We start from the raw sequence: 21,233 nt of genomic DNA on the forward strand, positions 1-21,233 counted from the left end.
ATATCAAACAGGTATCACAATAATACAGCATTCACCCTAATGTTATCACATATCCTGGGGAGAGAGCATCCCCTTAATTTACAAAGTAAAGGTGTACATCTCCTTATTTATTTACAAAATACACTAAAAATGTCTGTGTCTTAATTTTTAATTTTTAGGAAAAAACGGTATCAGTAAAATTAACAACACATCAGAACATACTGAACAACATAGTCAAACAACATGGACTGTATATGGCCTATTTAATAAATGACTCTGCAAGGAATCAAGTACATTCTGATTAAATATCAGATACAGTATTTGGTAAATCCATTTGTATTATAATTGTGCTGACCCAGTACAGACTGCAAATGCCCCACCCTGAACATAGATGCTATGCAGAACTGATTGGTTGTTTTGGGCAATTGCATCAGTGATAGAAATAGGTTAATAGTTATTTTTCTTCAGTGATCTTTTTCAAGCAATTTAAAAAATGAAGTTGACTATGGTGCAATAAAAAATTAATTGAAATTTCCAAATGTGAAGTTTCCTGAGAATATGCTAACTCTACTGGAACAGAAGTAATGTCTATACATAAACTAGGCATTAGTTAGTTTAGGTGTTTTGTATTCCAGAAAGTCATAAGGTGCCTTGGACCTTAGAATACAAAGTAAAGGAAAACGTTAATTTTTATTGGATTTTATCTTGGAAATTTCTGGGATGGTGATAATACAACATACAGGTTACGCTGTCCAATTCCACTTATGTTTAAAAATAAAATATGTTGTCTAGTACTTATATAAAGCCCCAGCTGATATACCCAACAGCCTTTTGAACCTGGCAGGAAGGCATAGTTAGAGGTTACCTTGATCTGACTCATATTCATTAGGCATCGACATCATGCCAATCTTTGTTTCAATCAATTACAATTATAGCACTGCACACCAAGGTCCATGGGGGGGGAAGGCTTTTGGGAACTGGAAATCTGTAATTGGTGAGGTCATACTTCTACCTTTTATAGCCACTTGCACTTAATACAGGCACATTGTCTTGACAAATGTGCAGATATGAAATTTATTCTATTAAATGACACCATCTTTTTTACACCAGCTTTTGTATGTGTTTTATGAAGGTGATACATTGAGTGGTCATGGAAATGTCTTTTTGACAAAACGTATTGTTTGTTTTTCTAAGGCACAAGATTAGGGGCCTTGCTTGGCTTGGGACTATGCCAATATAAGAAAATAGAAGATGTACTCTAAAAGTGATATATTCTATATTGTTCTCAAAATAACATATGCTAAATTTGCAATATGTATTGAAATTGGAATTCTTTTCACAAAATGGAGCATGCCATCTTATAAATCTTATATAGAAAGGTTGCATTTTGTGTGCCAAAAATAATAGTTTTATTATACATATGTCACAAAGTCAATACCTTACAGACACTTGTTATGATTATATAGGAACCAACATAATTAATATTAAAGCAGCTTATATTTTAGAAGCTGCAGAAAAATAGTTCAAGATATAGATTTATTTAGATCTTAAATTGCCTTGCATGCTACTGTCACCAGTAATAAAACAAGGAAGTATAAGAAGCCCAAAGAACATTCCGTCCAAGAACATTCTGTCCAAGCTTATTTCATGGAGGTCAACAGAGGTCTACTTTAAATTATAACACAAGGTGCTAGTTGGTTCTCATATATATTATCCATTTTCTTATAAATATCCTAGGTTTTTTATTTGCATCCCCCAGGAACTTGTAGCCCTACAAGAAAACATTAGAATCCTACAGTAAGGTTAACATTTGTTCCCACATTTGTTTATGAATTAATAAGTTCCACCCAAGAGATAAGGGATTCAGAATTGTTTCAACATGCACCTCAGTTTGGATAGATTAGAATCTAAAAACTAGGCTACGTAAAGTGTCAAGAATGAACTGCCCTTGAAATAACTGAACTTTCGTTGTTTCACTGAAAATTTCCCCTTATGCAGGCTCTATTAAATTAAATCCATTTGCTTACATTTACCTCTGCTTTAATAACACTACTTGTCCTTCTGTCTGCAATGATCCTGGCTTTGATGCTATTAATATATTAATGGAGTCTGCATTCAAGTTGTGCCTACCTTGCTTGTTGCACCTGGTTTGTTTCCTTCCCTTCTCCCTCTCCTTTCAGATCACATTATATAAGGTTGACTGGGGTGCGCCCAGCAATGTTTGAAGATGAGAATGAAGATGAATATTTTAACCAATATTATGTGTAACATGTTGCACCTGAATTGCAGTTCTATTGTAGCACCATATTGCCCTATTCTCTCTTTCAATAAGGTATTAACTGATACCCAATTATAGCTTCCAATATGTGCATCAGCCCATATCTGAGTGCAAGGAGTCTGAAGTGTTACCTGTCTGATTCAGAAGAGACTTTTATATAGCTTTATGTGTATAGTGCTATGTATGTAGCTCTAAAATCACATGTAATATATCTTTTCTTTATCATAAATTTTTACAAAAAAGTTTTTAAGTCATTTGAAATTCTTACCTTAACTCCATGCTGACCGATAATCCCTTCATCTCCCTTCTCGCCTTTAATTCCTGTATTACCTGGGCCCCCAATTGGACAGTGGCTACAAACATTCTAAAGAAAAAAAATAATAACTAAATAAAAATAAGGAGAGAACCTCATACCTTTTTAAAAACAATGCATTCAAGCCAATGTCCTGAGGCAGCTTTGAATCTAAAGGTGTTTCTTCCAACATATGAAAAATGGAACCTTAATGAGGCACAGTACACAAATCATTATGAACTTTGGCTTAATGGCTGCTAATTGCTGAAAAGATGCATCCTGGCCAATATATCTTGCAGTCTGTAGGCTGGGATTGCAAGCATTTTAAAAGCACAAGTACATTAGAGGACATAACAGACAAATAGAGGGGGGGGATCTTTTTCTCATAGTAAAGATCGACGAACCAGAGGCAACCCTTTAGACTTAAGAAACTGAATGTCATGATACAGGCCTGTAAGAATTAATAAAGCAGGCCAAGGTATTCAAAAATCATTCTGCCAGAAAATATATATCTAACAGTACTCTCTTCATTAGGGTCTGGGGCTACCCATGTGTAAAGCGGTTTACAATCTGTGATGCCCTGATCTAAGCCCTGGCTGAAAACTGAATGATTTTTGTAGATAGTAGTCAGCACGGCACCTTAAATCTTTTTTGGAATAGTGCAGGTTCCCCAATGCCCACTTCCCATTGCTATATACAAGCAAGCTAATAATGTAAAAGGGAAATATAGTGAAATATATAAATCATTACCTTTAGTACTGCTCCAATGTCACCAAGAAGTGGAAGTGCAATCTAAAATGATAACAGAAACGGTGGTTTATCAGCATGGAGTAATATAGGTTGAGTTGAGTTTCTGTTCACAGTAGAAACCACAGTCCTAATATTGTGAGTATAAAGAATCACTAAAGCCTTTTATTTTCTTTGAAGGGTGTAAAAAAGTTTCGTTTTGAAAAAAAAAAACAACAAATTATTTAAAGGCAACCTGTAACACTAAGAAATAATTGCAAATTCTTTTTATTGTGTTAGTGGAGCAAAATAAACTTTACTTACACTATCTTTTTTTTTAAATCTTGTTTCCTTCATTCTTGGAATTTCAAGTCACAGCAAGCAGGCAGGCACCATTTGTGGGCACTGTTCTTAAGGTAAAATTTGGTATTAACCCAAGATCTTGTTTATGTGCCAGAATGGGGGACCTGATACCTATGCAGAGGCTACACAATCATAGACTGTGAGGAGGAAGTGGTAATGTGAGGAGCACAGTGACATCTAGGAAGTACTGAATGGAAAGTGACAGTAATTGTTATGTCTGAGGTCTAGAGGTGGGGCAAGCAATATATGATTGCCAGCTAAGATTTTAAAATAGCTTTATAACAGGTATGGATGTTTTAATAAAAGTAATTTAGGTTTCATGTTTAATTTGAAAATGACTCTTATTCAACAGCATTTTTATGTCTAAATGACAGCTTCCCTTTAAAGGTCACTCTCGCTCTTGCTTATGGAAGCTATTAAATGTAGCTGAGTATTCTAACTATAGCAGTCAAAGATCCTTTCTGAAAATGATCTTTTAACCCTTAACCTACCAGCAATATTGAATCTACATGGTGAAATGGTGAAAAACTGCAAATGGATTTATTTATATATTTTCTGTAACCTTGAATATTTATTAATTATTAAAGAAAAAAAAAAGTCACCAGAAAAATCTCTGCAATTAAAAGCTGGTGATTTTCTAGAGAAATCAATAGGAATTGTCTGTAAAAACTTTACTGATTTAATTTTCCCAGCTTATCAAAACATTCAAGATTTGTAGCCTTGTTTGTATGCAGGGTTATTTTTCAACAAAAAAACACAGTCATGACTATTCTGTTGTGTTCATATTAACTGGAAGGTCAAAAAATTAGAAAACTGTGTAAGAGGGAAATTCGGGGATGATATTATCCTTTTCAGTTAAACATGCACTCAGTAAGCACAACAACTCATATTAGAGACAACAGAGTGCAAATTATGCAAGAAATTAAAATGAGATTAGTTTTGAACTGGTGTGACTTTGTACAAATCCATTAGCAGAAGCAAACAAGCTGCATTTACTATTCCATTAAGAACATACATTTAATTAAGCTATGGATTCACGATAACTGCAATTAAATCTGAATAGTCTACTTGTGTTCACATACTGGGTCACCTGGAGGCCCTGGCAATCCTGGCCTTCCGTCTCTGCCGGGGACACCCTGTAGCAGGAACAAGTTTAGTTAGTGAACATCTTATTCCAGAGTTCAGCTGAATTCCTTCTTGATATAATTTATTTACAGCACTCATTAACAGCAAAAAAATGATTTCTTGTCCCAGACATGGTGAAAAAATTAAATAAGGACACAATGAGCAGTGACTGCAAAAAAATATTAATAATGAATAAGCTTTTTAAAAGGAGCTTTAGTGCTTCATGCAAATTATACAGAATGTAACAAGGGCAATAGTTACTAAAATGCCATTTATTTGCTTTAAGAATGAATAATCTACAACCACATAAGAATAGCAGAATAGCAATGTACTATAACAACAATAAGGGGCTGATTTACTTACCCACGAACGGGTCGAATGGAGTCCGATTGCGTTTTTTTCGTAATGATCGGTACTTTGCGATTTTTTCGTATGTTTTGCGATTTTTTCGGATTCTTTACGAATTTTTCGGATCCAATACGATTTTTGCGTAAAAACGCGAGTTTTCCTATCCATTACGAAAGTTGCGTAAAAAGTTGCGCATTTTGCGTAGCGTTAAAACTTACGCGAAAAGTTGCGCATTTTTCGCATAAGTTTTAACGCTACGCAAAATGCGCAACTTTTTACGCAACTTTCGGAATGGATACGAAAAACTCGCGTTTTTACGCAAAAATCGTATTGGTAACGAAAAATTCGTACAGAATCCGAAAAAATCGCAAAAAACATACGAAAAAGTCGCAAAATGTTCGTTTTCAAGTCGGAACTTTTCCAATTCGGGTCGGATTCGTGGGTTAGTAAATCAGCCCCTAAGTGTATTTTTCTTTCTTTTTGAGGGGAGTGCAGGGTAAGAATTAACTTAATCTAACAAACATATTCTTTTCATTTACATGTATTATTGAAATGCAATGGGACAAAAATTTTGCTTTGCAAGAAATTTTGCATTAGCGACAGTAGGTTTGAGACCGAGAATTTTTTAGTTGTGAATTACATTCCCCCAATAGATAGTAATATATACATCATGTTACAAATATCCAAGCTGGGTATTTGCTGACCACTAATCTTTGTTTTAGGCCATAGGTTCCATCATTTGATCAGCATTTATGGTAGAGCTCCAATAGTCTTTTAGAATATTATTATACAGTTAGAAGGCTGAACAACTGCATTAGTGCAATTTAGCCATCCATGTCCAAATCACAATGCCTCTATAGTCCTTTGGGCTAGATAGTTGGATTATTAAGGTAGCCATACACAGCCAGATTTCAGTTGCCATTTCGGGTCCTTTAGACTGATCCAGCATTTTATGGCCCTAGGGCTCCACGATTGCATTAGCACTATACCGCCCACCCACGGTGGGCATATCAGGGGAAAGATTTGTTCATTTGGTGACTTCACCAATCAAGCAAATCTTTCCATGTATGGCCACCTTTACAGTACTCGCCTATCTGATAAATTAAAATTAACTAGCCTTAGATTAAATTAAATCCCTTATTTTGTCCCCAAATTTTGTATATCATATCTAAGCCTATATTGTTTTTGTTATCAGCTACCCATTACTTTGGAATACATGTTAATCACATAAAAAAGTACACAATCAGAAAGTTTTTGCTTTCAGAATGGCATTTTGATCAGCTTGGGAGCAGCACAACTTCAAATATTTCCATGTCATACCTAATGTATACAGGCCACACCAAATGTATCAAACTACATCTCAATCCAATGCAAAACTATGTTTGGCTTAGAGGTTAAGTGATAAGTCTTTGAAGTAGGATCTTATGTCAGAGACGTTTGATACCCTGTGGCAACTACTTATGACCTGGACAAGTCACTTAATGTCCCTATAAAAACACAGATATTATCATATGAAACAAATTCTCGGTGGTATATGGTGAGATCGCCTTGCCAATCAGACAGGACTAAAAATTTTGATCAGGTGCCTTTGAAGGTACCCAAACATGTAATTTTAATGCTGAATCAACAGATAGGGGTAAAGAATTCCTTGTTTTTACCTACATATCTGACGATTCAGCTCTTTGAATCAGCGTATATCCGCTTCTCTCAGTCCTACGTTTTTCCGTCAGGCTGAGAGAAGTGTATCTGCTTGCCTATGCTGCACCATGTGCCTGCGCTACAAACTAGTGTTGGCAGACAGAGTGGAGAGGAATGGAGGTCAGTCTGGAAAACGGTCATGTTCCTCCAATCCGCTCTGCTTTGTGTGCCTGCCCTTGTGCGGTTACTGTAGTTTTTTGTGCAGGCACACAGTGCAGCGTAGGCAAGCAGATCCGCATCTCTCAGCCTGACGCTGATAGAAGTGGATATATGCACTGCGTGCCCTTTGCCCTAATGCAGCCACCACACCAAAACAGTTGGTTGCATGCAATTAATTGTAAATATGCAACCAGTCGCAGAAAAAATTATTACCCATTGTCCTGTGTCTATCATTTTTATATTTTTAAATTGCCAACATTTCTCGGTACCCATTGTTTTTGTACTAAAAAAACATACACTTACCTCTGCACCCGGAAGTCCTGGCACTCCTGGAAGACCTCGCGGACCCTTATGAAATATATTATGAGCATTTAATATTTTAATATCATATAAGTGTGCTAAAATTTAATATAGACAATTTATACTGAAAAACTAACAGTAAATAATTTCAGGGAGAAAATCATAATTACGATCACAAAATGTATTGAAAAAAAAAGCCAACAAGAACCCATTCATACCCTACGTACATACAAACCCTCACATGACTGAATACATCTAATCATTACAAAAGTTACTTTGTACTGTTAAAAGTTAATGTATTATTTTATGCACAACATATGCAGGTCCTATGTTTTTGTTATTTACCTGGATACCCGGTTCTCCTGGTGGACCTCTTGGTCCCTGAATATCAGAGAAACAAATGTTATTTTTACTGTAATACTAAATTACACAAAAAGCAGACATTCTGCCTGGTTATTTTAGATTTCTAAATTATTGCATAATAATGTAACTACCTTTAGTTGTTACTAAATTACTAATAGTGGTCCATTTTCGATTGAGTTTATGCCGAAACAACTGGTCATCTAATCAATATCTAATTCTGAATAGGTCAGATGTTGATCAGGCTCCTGGAAAATCCTGTCAAGCAAGAACAAGGGGTCTCTATTGGCCCCCTATATGATCAGTTTGTTGACCAATCAATGGTTTGAAAAGAGATTAATTTATACAAAATAAATAGGAAACCAGGAAACAATTCGCCTTCTCAGTTTATATACACATGCTATTGGAAAGTGACAGAAGACAAGGAAAAGACTTAAAGGCAAAACCTGAAATTGACAATGAAGTATGCACTGTTGAAGAAGTCAAAGTCAAGAAAACAGAGCAATAAGAATGTTTTAGTGGGCAACAGAGTGAGAAAGCAGAAGGCAAAAAATACTGTAACAATTACAGGAGACAGCTTGTTTTTGGTGGGCAAACAGATGTTCACTTTCATATAGGTATGTAGAGTTTCAATCAAACCATGTGTTACTATGCTCTAGAGATGGTAAGTTAATGTCTTTATCCAAGAAAAAGCCAAAGAGTGAATAATGTTTTATAGCCTGGTTTATTAGCTTCTTTGTGCACTTACTTGAGGGCCTTCTACACCAGTCCCAGGTGGTCCAGCTTCTCCAGGCAATCCTTGTACACCTGGCAACCCTCTTTCTCCCTGTTAATTGAGTCACATCACATCATTGTATGCTCATAAATAATATAAATAGAAACTGCTACTGAAACAGCTTTTTCCTTGCATTGTAAAGAAGCTGGGCTAATTTCTCACTGTGTAGTAACTTAAAATGGATCCTGAGGCCACTGCATCCTGGTATGATTTGTAATAAATATTGTTTACAGATCATGCAGGCATGGAACAAACACTTTTTGAATCTAATACTGTCTGTTCTTGATTAAATTATAAAATGGATTTGCTTTGTATGAGGACAAAGCAACTTCCCTTAAAGCAACGTTGCCCTTAAAGAGTCCTTATAAAGCTTCAGCTGAAGTCACTTCATAATATGATGGCATGTGATATCTGCTGAACATTTAAGCTGTGACTGTCAGTATCAGTGTTACTGGGCTCTACAAAATGAATGCCCTACCCGACACCTATTCATTTATCTGATGGAACAATAGCTTTGACAATGTGGGCTAATACTTAAAGGTTAAGTGACTCTGCATAACTGACTTAAGATATGATAGGGATAAAAATATCCTCTGAGGCTCAATCTAAGAAATCTCCATATTCTCAGGGTACTGAATAATATTGCACATTTTATAGTTTATACTTTATGTAAAACTATTTTTTGCTCTGAAAGAGTATTTTTTGCTCTTCAATTACCTTTTAAAAGTACTCTCTGCAAAGAATTTTACATTGCATAATTTTTTCCGTTGAAGACTTTCATTACATTTCCCCCTAGATGTCTACGATTGCAGGAGACCATTGCTGCAGAGTGCTGCCAGAATCACTATTGCTCTATTTTGCTTACCCATATTAGAAAATACAAAGCAATAGTGGAAAGTAAATATCATTTGCAGCATTTCCACTGTCGGAAGTGGCCACCAAGCAATATCCGGGGTTTGCAAAAGCTATATTAAAGCTGAGCAAAGGAAAATTTGAATTCATAAAATTTGAATTGCAAACATTTTTTCCATTACTGCCTTTTATTACATACCCCTGTTAGGGTTCCTAGCATGTATTATCTAAAATCATGTCATCTAAAATATACCATTAAAGGCTAAACTTCTATAAGTAGCTAAGCAGCGTATATCTTAAAATGCATTTAATTCATCCAATAATTTGTAAAAATGTACTATTATACTAAGATACAGTCTATTTACATTTGTATAACACAGTGAAATTTAATGATAACTGTTATTTTCCTTTTACTCCCAGTATATAATACCTTAGGGCCCCTTGGGCCAGGTGCACCAGAGGTTCCACTTGGTCCCTAAACAGATAAAATGTTGACAACCATTAACACGCTACAGTATGGATTTTCAGTTGTAAATAAAAAATAACATTTTAATCTGAACCTTGAAATCTATTATAAATATGCTAGGGATATTACAAAATAAGGAAGCTACAGTTTGGTAGAAAAATCCACATAAAACTCCGACCTTCATAACAATATAATTGTATTTATGTGTTTCATGCTCTACATGCATCTAATGTGTTTTGATATGGCCATCAATATCATAAACTCCTAAAATACAAACTATGCTAGAATCCTCCTGGTAACAGTGGGTTAAACATGTGGAGACAACGCACAGTCTGATCATTAAGATGTTTTTGTGACTGTGACTGACTAGCAGCAGCTAAAACCTTTTGGACCACTGGAATTCTGGAAGGTGTGGAAGGAAAACCATTATGTGATCAGTTAAGTACATACTCTGTGATTACAAAGGGGGATAAATACTCTCTATATATATATATAAACACACACACATACACACATAATGATGTAATGTAGTAGAAAAAATAAGGATAGTAAATCAGAGATAGTTTTCTGCATGTTAAGCATGACATCTGTACGAGAAAAAGTTCACTTACCGGCTCACCTTGTAAACCGGCTCCTGGTGGTCCTGTATCACCTTTTGGGCCTGGAGGACCAATAGGTCCTTCAACACCACCAGGCTCTCCCTTTTAAGTAAAAAAAAAAAAAAACAGCCAAAAAATTGCTAAGTAATAAAATCAATAATTGTTGATATGAATATTAGACATAAACACACACATACAGATACGCACTATAAAACAATTAAATTGTGCTTTTAAATACAGCAAATGGCAAGGTAAATAAATATATTTACTAAATATATATACCCTATTTAACGTTGGCTGAGAATAACATTTTCAAATAAACCTTGCTTTAAGGATTTAATTACTGATTCTGTTTATGAACAACTTCTATATTTTCCTATGTATAGAATTAAAACATAAAAAGACTTTAATAACCCTCAGGAGATAGATAATTCTATAGATAGGAAACTATTGAAGTGGCTGACAAATAGGAGGTAAAGAAAAGTAATAGCCGCAAGAGCACACATATTTTATATGTAATGCAGGGGTACCCAGATTTTAGCATTTAGTCAACTTTTACTTAAAAGCCAAGTTGTTGCATTAGTTTGGGAAAAAAATCAATATTTATTTGTGGAGTCATTCTCAATATTATTGGAAGTATCCAGAAGTGATGCAGTGGAGCTGTGTGTGGTCAGTACTGGCCTGCTTTGTCCTACTAGTCACAACTTCCAGATCTTCTGGTAAATCACAATCTACAGTAACGTTTAGGTTCCCCTGGTGTAGAATAATGTTTTTATACTGTAAATCATATCGTATTTTTTTCCTGTAATCAGCCTCAAGGTACTACTAATTAAAAGGAAATCATTAAAGAAATAAAACTATTTGCTTATAATGAGATGTTAATTAGGTCAATTCTAGCTTTAAAGATATTGAGTTTCCAGATAAGAGATCCCATACCGTCCGTACATGCAACTCATATCATAACTTGGTATTATTACCTTATCACCCTTAACGCCCTGCTTCCCAGGAATGCCATGTTCTCCTCGTAACCCCTATAAAAGAAAGTATGTTTATAACTCTATGTAATAATTTATATTAATAAGTAGAATAAAATAGAAAACAACATGTTTATTGACAGTATAAGCTTTTCATTAGGTATAACATTCACAGTACAGTACAGCATCAAAGAAATACTATTCTACACATATGGGCAGGCCAAGCTCTGCAAGGGACACCTGCAGCCACACTCTGCAGCCCACTGACTCTGTCTACAAAGTTAGAGACTTTGTTCACTGGGGATGCACCCATGGTATTTGTTTACTTATCCCCCTTGCAATGTTATGGTCCTTTCATAAACAAAGCTAAAAGCTGCCAGCAGGTACAGAGTCTTTGTACCCACTGCATTCAGAATAAGGCAATATGATCAGGTTTATGTAAAGAACTACTGGAAAAGAAATGCGGCAATTCTGGATGTTGATGAAGTACTTGTAAAATCCCCCCTATTTTTTGCAAATATGTTAGTACATTTACAGTATCTTAGTTCTTTGAGTTCACTGTTACTGATTTGAGGACATGCCTTAGTTACTCTGAAATCTAGCTATGCCAAATCAGACTTTTAATGACGGAAAGAATCTATTTTTGTGTTTTAGTGCAACATATCTGTGATATATATTTGTATAATGTTATAGCATAGTGGTTCAGACTGCTATGGAATTACACACACACGCTAACAAGCTTTGATGTGAACATTTTCAGTTATAGACAGACACCCTGTCTGCGTTCTGACTGGTTCATCCTCATGCAAAGCATTCCAGTGCAGGGATCACACACATCTGAGAATAGATCATGTGAAAGAAATTTGGGTACAGTAGCTTTTCTTTATACATCCGGCCATTGACAGATCTGTAAATCAAAGCCTTTTCAGTAGTGCACATATACTGTATTATAAGGCTGTAGCTGTGTACATACTGCAAAAAGCTGTGTAAAAAGTTAAATAGAATTTAGTTTATGTGTTGCATTTACACAGCCCCTCATAATGTTAAGTTGGGTGTATACAAGAAGCTCTCTAAACTGTCTGACAAGTGCTAGTGTGTGATGTTTTATGGTGAATCTCCTAGAGTGTAGAGTGTAATATCTGTTCCCCCTAATATAATAAAGCAACAATATAAGCATCCCTATGGTTATTATCAAGTGCATACCTTAATGTCAGAAATAGCTATATCTAACAGAATGAATCTAGCAGAATTAACTTGAGACAATTACATTTACAAATTATGCTCTCATAGTGGGATGCAAAGTTTTTACTTTGCCTGACTGATGGAAAACTAATATAAAAACAGTCTGGTATTTTACTGTAATAAAAATGTACTCTAAAAACATAGGTCATTTCTTTCAGCAACCAGATAGTAATTAGTAATAGTTATAATAAAGTATGGGCAATATTATCTACAGTATTCAATGACCATAAATATTGCAGTTATACAGTTATTACAGGCATTTATGACAATACCATATTAAAGGACATTTATCTACCATATATATAAGTTGGGCACATCTCCCTCGCCAAACCAAACCATTTGTATTGCATATACTGTATCCCCTCCGTTTTCCAACACCATCATATTTTCCTAAAACAAACAGCAACTTTATCAATGACATTTGCATCTGCAAACAGCACGTGTGCTATAAAGTCCATGCAATAAAGAATGCAGGCTTACACAGGCAGAGCTTACTTTGGTCCTGTTAGGATTGAGCACTGCAATGGTTAAGGTGAGTTTAGTACAGGGGGTTAGGAGAAAAAAACATGTTTCTCCAACAGAGTGTGCAGCTATAGCAGAGTTTCTATGGAAATTCTTTAGAGGGGGCCAAGTGCATTAGAGGAGGAGAAGGAATGCCAAGTGGTTAAAGGAGAAGTCAACCCAGAATATAATTTTTTGGCTAATAAAAGAAAACAAAATTCTAAGCAACTTTGCCATATACATCATTACAAATTTGTAGTGGTTTTTGCGTGATTTTTATACCTAATTGCTAATAAAAGCAGTGTCTGCCTGTCCTTTCTATTCTCTGCCCTGGTGGCTCTGACTTATGAAACAATGTAACAAATGTCAGCAGACTGACAGACCTGACTTGCTGGAGGAGACTGACCTTTGCAACATTGTTTAAAAAGTTCCAGGAACAACCAGGAATTCAGCTAATGCTGCTTTCTATACAATTACATTTACAAAAACATTGAACATTTTTAATAAGTTCATATTAGAAAGTTGCTTAGAATTATGTTTTCTTTTATTAGGCAAAATTTATTTTTGGGGGGATGCTGCAGCCTTACTATTAGCCTTTTAAAAAGCAGAGTCTGTACACTGATTACAATTTTTTGTGGGGGGTTTAAGTGTCCTTTAAAATATCATAAAATCTGGATATACCATTGCATACAGACAGCAACAATAGGTCCTCTGCACTCACCCATTATTAATATATATATATACAGTATATATATATAGGACATAAACATATTTTCTGCATTAAAGGAGAAGGAAAGGCAAAATCACTGGGGTGCCAAATGCATCAGCCCCAAGATTCTGAAGGAAGAAGACAGACAGAAGAGAAATGCTCACTCGCATATTCCCCAAGCTGGTGCAGGAGCACTGGCCAGGGGTATCATGTAGGGGATTACAATCATTGGGGTGTCTAACATGTGACTTTCCTTCTCCTTTAATCTACAAAGGAATGCCCTCCCCATTTAACCAAACAGGGATTGTTTGTCCATATATTCAGTATATTCAAGCTGGCCAATTATGTCAAAGTCATTATTGGTCTGGCCAGTCCAACATTTTTTTTTTATATAAAGGGTGAGTGCAGAGAACCTTTTATTTTTGTCTATTTGAATTTAGTGGTCACAGCCTCATCACACCCCTGCCTAAAGGTTTAAATGTACTGGTGAGAACAACGTTTCCTTTCTTGTTATATTCTTTACATACCATTTCCCCTGGTTGTCCAATTGCACCAGGTTCCCCTTTTTGACCCTGTAAAAAAAATATAAAATATAAAAAGAAAATATAATAATCACGTGTTATAAAAATAATGACCATCACTTAGCAATCACAAGTATAATGTGTGTATTGAGTGAAAACATTCAAAAATTATTTTCAATGTTTACTGCTACAATTCAAGATATTAATGCAACAATTACAGTAGGACCATGATTTTGAGTTTTATAGGGGCCACATAAAAATGCTGTACATTCTGGGAAAACACAAAAACACAGTTTGCTTGTGTTGGCCAGAAAAAAAAGTCAGTTCTGAAAAAACCTATATCAGGAGTTTAAAAGCACAGCATTTAATATACATATTTTGCTTATGTTTGTGAATCCATCTATTACTATCAACTAATTTTACCTGTATTCCTGGGAGGCCAGTCATCCCTGGTAATCCTGGATTTCCAGTTTCTCCCTAAGAATTTATGAAAGCAATATACAATGTTATTCTTGTCTTGAATATCATCCATGATGTATTAAATGCAGCTATAAAAGCAAAGTTGTGCAAAATAATATAAAAGCAGCAAATTGTAAGTGAGTGATATACTATGACCCTGGGCAGAACTGCCCATTGGTACATGGTACAGTATAACAATGTGTATTACTATTATGTAAATGTCTGCAGACCAGTCAATTCTATCCAGGATGTGACATCCCTGCAGCAGGATCTTGACCAACTGGCAATCTGGGCAGCTAAGTGGCAGATGAGATTTAATGTGGATAAATGTAAGGTCATGCACCTGGGATGTAAAAATATGCAAGCCCCGTATACCCTTAATGGGACTGCACTAGGCAAATCCCTAATGGAGAAGGACCTTGGAGTCCTTGTAGATAATAAACTTGGCTGTAGCAAGCAATGCCAGGCAGCAGCTGCAAGGGCAAACAAGGTTTTGAGCTGTATTAAAAGGGGTATAGATTCACGGGAGGAGGGGGTTATTCTTCCCCTTTACAGAGCGCTGGTAAGGCCCCATCTAGAATATGCTGTTCAGTTTTGGTCTCCAGTGCTCAAACGGGACATTATTGAGTTAGAGAGGGTCCAGAGAAGGGCAACTAAGCTGGTAAAGGGTATGGAAAGTCTCAGTTATGAAGAAAGACTGGCCAAGTTGGGTCTGTTTACACTGGAGAAGAGGCGCTTAAGAGGTGACATGATAACTATGTATAAATATATAAGGGGATCATATAATAACCTCTCTAATGTTTTATTTACCAGTAGGTCCTTCCAACGGACACGAGGGCACCCACTTCGTTTAGAAGAAGGGAGGTTCCATTTAAATATTCGGAAAGGATTTTTTACAGTGAGAGCTGTGAAATTCTGGAATTCCCTCCCCGAATCAGTCGTGCTGGCTGATACATTATATAACTTTAAGAAGGGGCTGGATGGATTCTTAGCAAGTGAGGGAATACAGGGGTATGGGAGATAGCTCTCAGTACAAGTGAGGGAATACAGGGTTATGGGAGATAGCTCTTAGTACTAGTTGATCCAGGGACTGGTCCGATTGCCATCTTGGAGTCAGGAAGGAATTTTTTCCCCTCTGCGGCAAATTAGAGAGGCTTCAGATGGGGTTTTTTGCCTTCCTCTGGATCAACTAGTAGTTAGGCAGGTTATATATAGGCATTATGGTTGAACTTGATGGACGTATGTCTTTTTTCAACCCAACTTACTATGTTACTATGTTACTATGTCTTGAGTGAATATTAGTATTATCCGAGGGTTACTAGGCATGAACAAATTTCACTGGGCATTTTGGCTAACTTTGTCTTTATTGTCCAACCACGCGGGCATGTATTGTTGCCCTGGGGGACAGTCCTTGCAATCATATCACACTGCAGTTGGTTTGTCCAAAATGAAAAATGTCCATTGTTTCATCTAAGTAGGTACAGCATCAGCAGCCTTTATAAATGATCTTTTCAAAAGATGGCGGGGGGAGAAACTTCAGCTTTTGAACTAAACATATTAAGCAGAACTAGTTGTACATTAGATGGTTATTAAGACTGTAGAGAGAAATGTTTAGAAGAAGAATTAGCAGCAAATCTAGATATGCATAGAGAATTAATTGAAACTTTAAAAGGGAAAAATCTCTAGGGTGGTTAATCTGGTTACATTTAGGTTATTCAACTGAACAGAAAATAAATAGTTATGTTGATGATGATAGAAAGCTGTTTAAAATGAAATCGACACATTGATAGGTATTGTGTTAGTATGGCTAACAAAGAAGCTTCACGTGCTTCTTTATTGTATTTCTGCCCCCACACCATCCCCCTAGCCCAGCATTACCTGAGGATCTAATACACCTACACACCCACTGGACAATCACACATTAATCCAGCCAACAGTAGGATAAAGCTGCCCCTAGGCTGGCTTGATTGACATATCTGAATCTGCTGTTGTCTTCACAGATCAGACCTTTATACTCTCAGATAATGATGGTTTGGGGGGGGGGGGGGGGGGGGTTGAATGGAAACTCACCCAAAATATTAATAACAGTCATTACATTTAATGATAATGACACCATTTTTATTATTAATAGTAACATGTCCATACCAATTTAATATACTGTACCTTAACACCTTGCTCTCCTTTGTTATCAGTTCCCCCCTGGAAAAAACAGGAATTTAATACACCAAGCATCTGGAGAATGTTCAGTGTTTCTTTTTAATGAACAGAATGCAATATGCAAGACTCCAAAAAAAAACCACAGTGGAAAATGAGTACTTTGCACAGCAGAAAAATGTGATTATTAAATCGAAAGCCTGTATCCAAATGTAACGGGTAATGGAAAGGAACAAATAAAGATTGCCATAAGTAAATATGAGCATAAATGTTTTTAATTTACTGCACACAATTAATTTAAGTAAATGAAAAATTATTTGCCTATGCTTTGTGAACAAGAAATTGTTTCAAAACCTTGTCAGCTTCTCAAATCTGAACAAAGATTATTTAACTTCTGGCACTGCCAATTACATTATAGTTTTTCCTAAATTGCAAGAGCAGAAGATAATCATGATATGATTTATAAAAATATATCTTACATATACATGTATCCTCTAATCCTTTTTCTGAAACTTTAATTTGAATCTATAATTATAAAACCTTGAATAACAAATAGAGATGTAGTGAACTGTTCGCCGGCGAACTAATTCGCGCGAACATCGGGTGTTCGCAAGTCCGCAAATTCGCGAACTTTTGGCGATGTTCGCCATTTTGCGTCGCCGCGTTTTTTTTTGCGCCGCGTTTTTTTGCCTCGTTTTTTTCCTCCGCTTTTTTTCGCTTCGGTTTTTCGCCTTTGCATATACATAGGAATAGCTTGCGGTTTTTTTTTGGTGTTATTTTTTTGCGGTTTTTTTTTGCGGTTTTTTTACAAAGTATTTTTCAGAGAAATTTTTGCCCTTGATCCCCCTCCTGCATGCCACTGTCCAGGTCGTGGCACCCTTTAAACAACTTTAAAATCAGTTTTCTGGCCAGAAATGGCTTTTCTAGGTTTTAAAGTTCGCCTTCCCATTGAAGTCTATGGGGTTCGCAAAGTTCGCGAATATTCGCGAGTTTTGCCGAAAGTCCGCGAACGGGTTCGCGAACATTTTTGGCGATGTTCGCTTCATCCCTAATACCAAAATGTTAAAATTCATTTGGACTATAACCTGACCACCAACATTAAAGTTAAAGGACCACAAATGCCACAAAGCAAAGTGTTTTGTATACATTTATATATTGTTAATCCTGGAGTAACAAAAATCATGTGTTTGCTTTAAAAGCAATATTACATCAATTTGTAGCCCATGGTGGCAGTCATCCAAACAGAAATTGTGCTGTAGGGCTCACACTTACATAGCACATAACACATAAGATGTGCAGAATACACTGGTTTTAGTATCTACATATGATCATGAGATGATTATCAGTGGACAAATGCAATTTATGGTTCTTGGCAAAACTATTAAAACCTTCCTTATAGTAATAGCTTATTTGTAGATGAACAGATCAGAATTACAGACTTAATAATTAAAAAAAAAAAAAAAAAATATATATATATATATATATATATATGTGTGTGTTACAAAAAATAGTAGTGTTTATGTATAGATTTACAACTAAGGATTTTTGTGGACAGTTAGATATTTAAATGTAAAATTATTGGTGGATCTAAGGAACCAATGTGGGTTGTTAAGTCAACACACTGGGATCCTCAATGAAGCTTAGGATCGCTACAGGTATGGGAAACAGCCATAAGAACACATTAGGGCACAAAGACCCTGGAGGAAATCCATACCACTGTGTAAGCATAATCTGTTGCAAGCTGGAAGGCAATCTTTACTTTTTGGGTTAAGAGCAAAGGTAGTCATACAGTGTAGGAATACAAGCCATCACAGTAAGGATTGTCTGTGTATGGCCACCTTAACTCAAGCCTGAGAAAATATGGTGCCTTGTGTAAATATTCACCCCCTTGGACTTTTCCACATTTTTCATTTGTTTCATTGTTACAAAAATATTTGTTGATTGCATAAGCATTCACCCCCCCCTTCCTTCCCAAGCCAGTACTTGGTAGATTTGTTGTTAAAACAATAACATTTGAAAAGAAACAAGCAGTCAAGTCACAGGTTCTCATATGATCTGAATCTGACTAACTAGCAAAATCATATACTGATCTTAAGCTCACTTTGCTTATGATTATCTGGGCACTATTCATGCTTATTAGTTCAAAGCTCTCCCATGTTTTTTTTTTTTTTTACTTTACATACTGCTTATTTTTAAATATGAGCTAAACCTTTTGCTACTTAGCAGAAGAAAACAGGCATAGCGCTTTATGGTTGCCTAGGAGATATAACCTTTCTGTTATGTTTATTTAGCTTTAATCGAACAAATTATTTAAGTAAACCAGCTAATTTAAAAGTAGCAGTTACAGTGGCTGATTTTTGGTTTCAGAACATTGTAGGCCAAGAATAGTCTAATATGCTTACAGTATCTATTTATTAAGCCTCAAGGCAACTGGCTATATAAAGCTGATATAGATAGAATCTCAAATGACTCAGCGTTTCTATGAAATAAAGTTTTTCAGTCTGATTTTACATTTTAATAATAAATACTTACTGGTTCTCCCTTTTCCCCTTTTGAAACAGACCCAACCTGTAATCATAAGACATGAAACATAAACAAAGTGTGACAAATTCCTTGTACAATATTTCATTCATTCGTCAAGTCTGACTAAGATGTATTAAATAAATATGGTCAATCCATGCAGCAACTTTAGAAAAATTATTATAAAGATTACAGGAGACTTTTCCAACTATAGATTCAGTGGCTGCAGGCTTACTGCCTGCAGCCACTGAATCTATAGTTGGAAAAGTCTCCTGTAATCTTTATAATAATTTTTCTAAAGTTCCTGCATGGATTGACCATATTTATGTATTTATATCCAAGGGACTTTGAGTACCTTGAGTTTATGTATGGTTCCAAAGACTTGTAGAATACAATCATTTAAATATAAACATACTGTATATCTGACAATCAGACACAGGGCAAAGTTGGAGAGCACTGGGATGCTTATTTTTCTGTCAAAATATGTTTTTATATTAAAAAGGAGATGTGAATATTTAATATAAATAAGGAGATACTAATATTTCCGTAGCTAATTCGAAATTCAGTACCTATGACTCTGGAACTGCATAATTGAAAAAGTGATTATCTGTAGATATTTACATTATTTTTAGTCTCATTTACGCTATGAAGAAATTCTAAAATGTAAACTCCAATTTTAGAAAAATAACATTCCTTCACAAATATATTGTGTACAGAATTAACTCTCCCCTTGGCATTTGAATCAGATATGCAGATGAGTTGAGACTTGTGCAATTTTCCGGTAATTTCACAATGATATATCCACAGGGGGAATTTACTTAATGTTTCCAAATAAGCCTAACCATCAAATTGGATAGTAGACCTGATAACCCTATTTTAAACAGAAGAGATGTCAATAATGTGTTTTGTCTGAGGAGTCATGCCAGATGGAAATTGTGTGAAATACAGATAGGCTTAACATTTCATTCCTGCCAACATGGTTTTCCCAATGTGGCTGTAAGCAAAAGACTGGCATGCTGCTCTAACTCAGAGCCAAAAGCCAGCAGAATATTTTATTTATCTCTTAAAGTCAGTTAAATGATCTTAGCCTTTTTATTCATCACTTTAGAGTCATAAACATTCTTATACTGCAGGGGAGGTATTAGTATTTTCCCAATGTGCGCTTTAATATTTGTGTTTCAAGATCTGTTTCATAAAGATTTCATATAGGTTAATTAATTACTGCTCTACTAGAGATGAGCGAGAAGGAATAAGCTGCCAGACCAACGCAATGGAACCCATCATCTACTAAGAATATTTTTTAATGGTGGTGGGAGCAATTGAAACATTTTACAAAAAAGCTTTTTTGCAACTGTATAAATAGACATATTTGACCAATCATTACTTATTAGAAAATCTAACTGGGCCCGACATACACATAGGTCGATATGATGATCAATAATTCAAGCATACAAGTCAAATGACCTGTTTGTATGCAACCAGGCTGTACATGTGAAAGTTAAAACTTTATAACAATCCAGTGACTGGAAAGAAGGAGAATTTTAAATTCTACTAGTTCCTGGCCCACCAACACAACTAACAGACTTCCAGCAGATTGAGCATCATTCATCCAGTTTTGCCAATAACAAAATGTAGTCCCATTTCTGTCCAGCTTAGAGAAGATACTTATACTTAGATCCTAATTCGTATGCACGAGTTCTAGCAACTCATAACAATTTATTGCCAGGTACTGTAGACTTTGAAATGCAAGAATGCCATTTACAGAGTTCTACTTAAACAAACTTATTATCTTTGGTCTGATTATTTTTTACTGTGTAATAATAACACATTACT

General features: G+C 35.6%; 1 protein-coding gene across 3 annotated transcripts in view; it reads right to left on the minus strand.

Moving 5' to 3' along the window:
- The window catches only part of col19a1 (collagen, type XIX, alpha 1), a 367,958-nt gene that overhangs the window by 101,282 nt on the left and 245,443 nt on the right, over positions 1 to 21,233 (minus strand). For all 3 annotated transcript variants that reach the window (XM_031902344.1, XM_031902343.1, XM_031902345.1), the window contains exons 21-33: positions 19,413 to 19,448; positions 16,890 to 16,925; positions 14,691 to 14,744; positions 14,274 to 14,318; positions 11,298 to 11,351; positions 10,333 to 10,422; positions 9,686 to 9,730; positions 8,377 to 8,454; positions 7,614 to 7,649; positions 7,272 to 7,316; positions 4,721 to 4,774; positions 3,300 to 3,341; positions 2,526 to 2,621 (exon numbers count right to left, since the gene is read on the minus strand). In XM_031902344.1, coding sequence (XP_031758204.1) covers positions 2,526 to 2,621; positions 3,300 to 3,341; positions 4,721 to 4,774; positions 7,272 to 7,316; positions 7,614 to 7,649; positions 8,377 to 8,454; positions 9,686 to 9,730; positions 10,333 to 10,422; positions 11,298 to 11,351; positions 14,274 to 14,318; positions 14,691 to 14,744; positions 16,890 to 16,925; positions 19,413 to 19,448 — 711 coding nt within the window. The remainder of the gene's footprint in view (positions 1 to 2,525; positions 2,622 to 3,299; positions 3,342 to 4,720; positions 4,775 to 7,271; positions 7,317 to 7,613; positions 7,650 to 8,376; positions 8,455 to 9,685; positions 9,731 to 10,332; positions 10,423 to 11,297; positions 11,352 to 14,273; positions 14,319 to 14,690; positions 14,745 to 16,889; positions 16,926 to 19,412; positions 19,449 to 21,233) is intronic.

The sequence above is a fragment of the Xenopus tropicalis genome, chromosome 5 (assembly GCF_000004195.4).
Source record: "Xenopus tropicalis strain Nigerian chromosome 5, UCB_Xtro_10.0, whole genome shotgun sequence".
Taxonomy (NCBI): Eukaryota; Metazoa; Chordata; class Amphibia; order Anura; family Pipidae; genus Xenopus; species Xenopus tropicalis.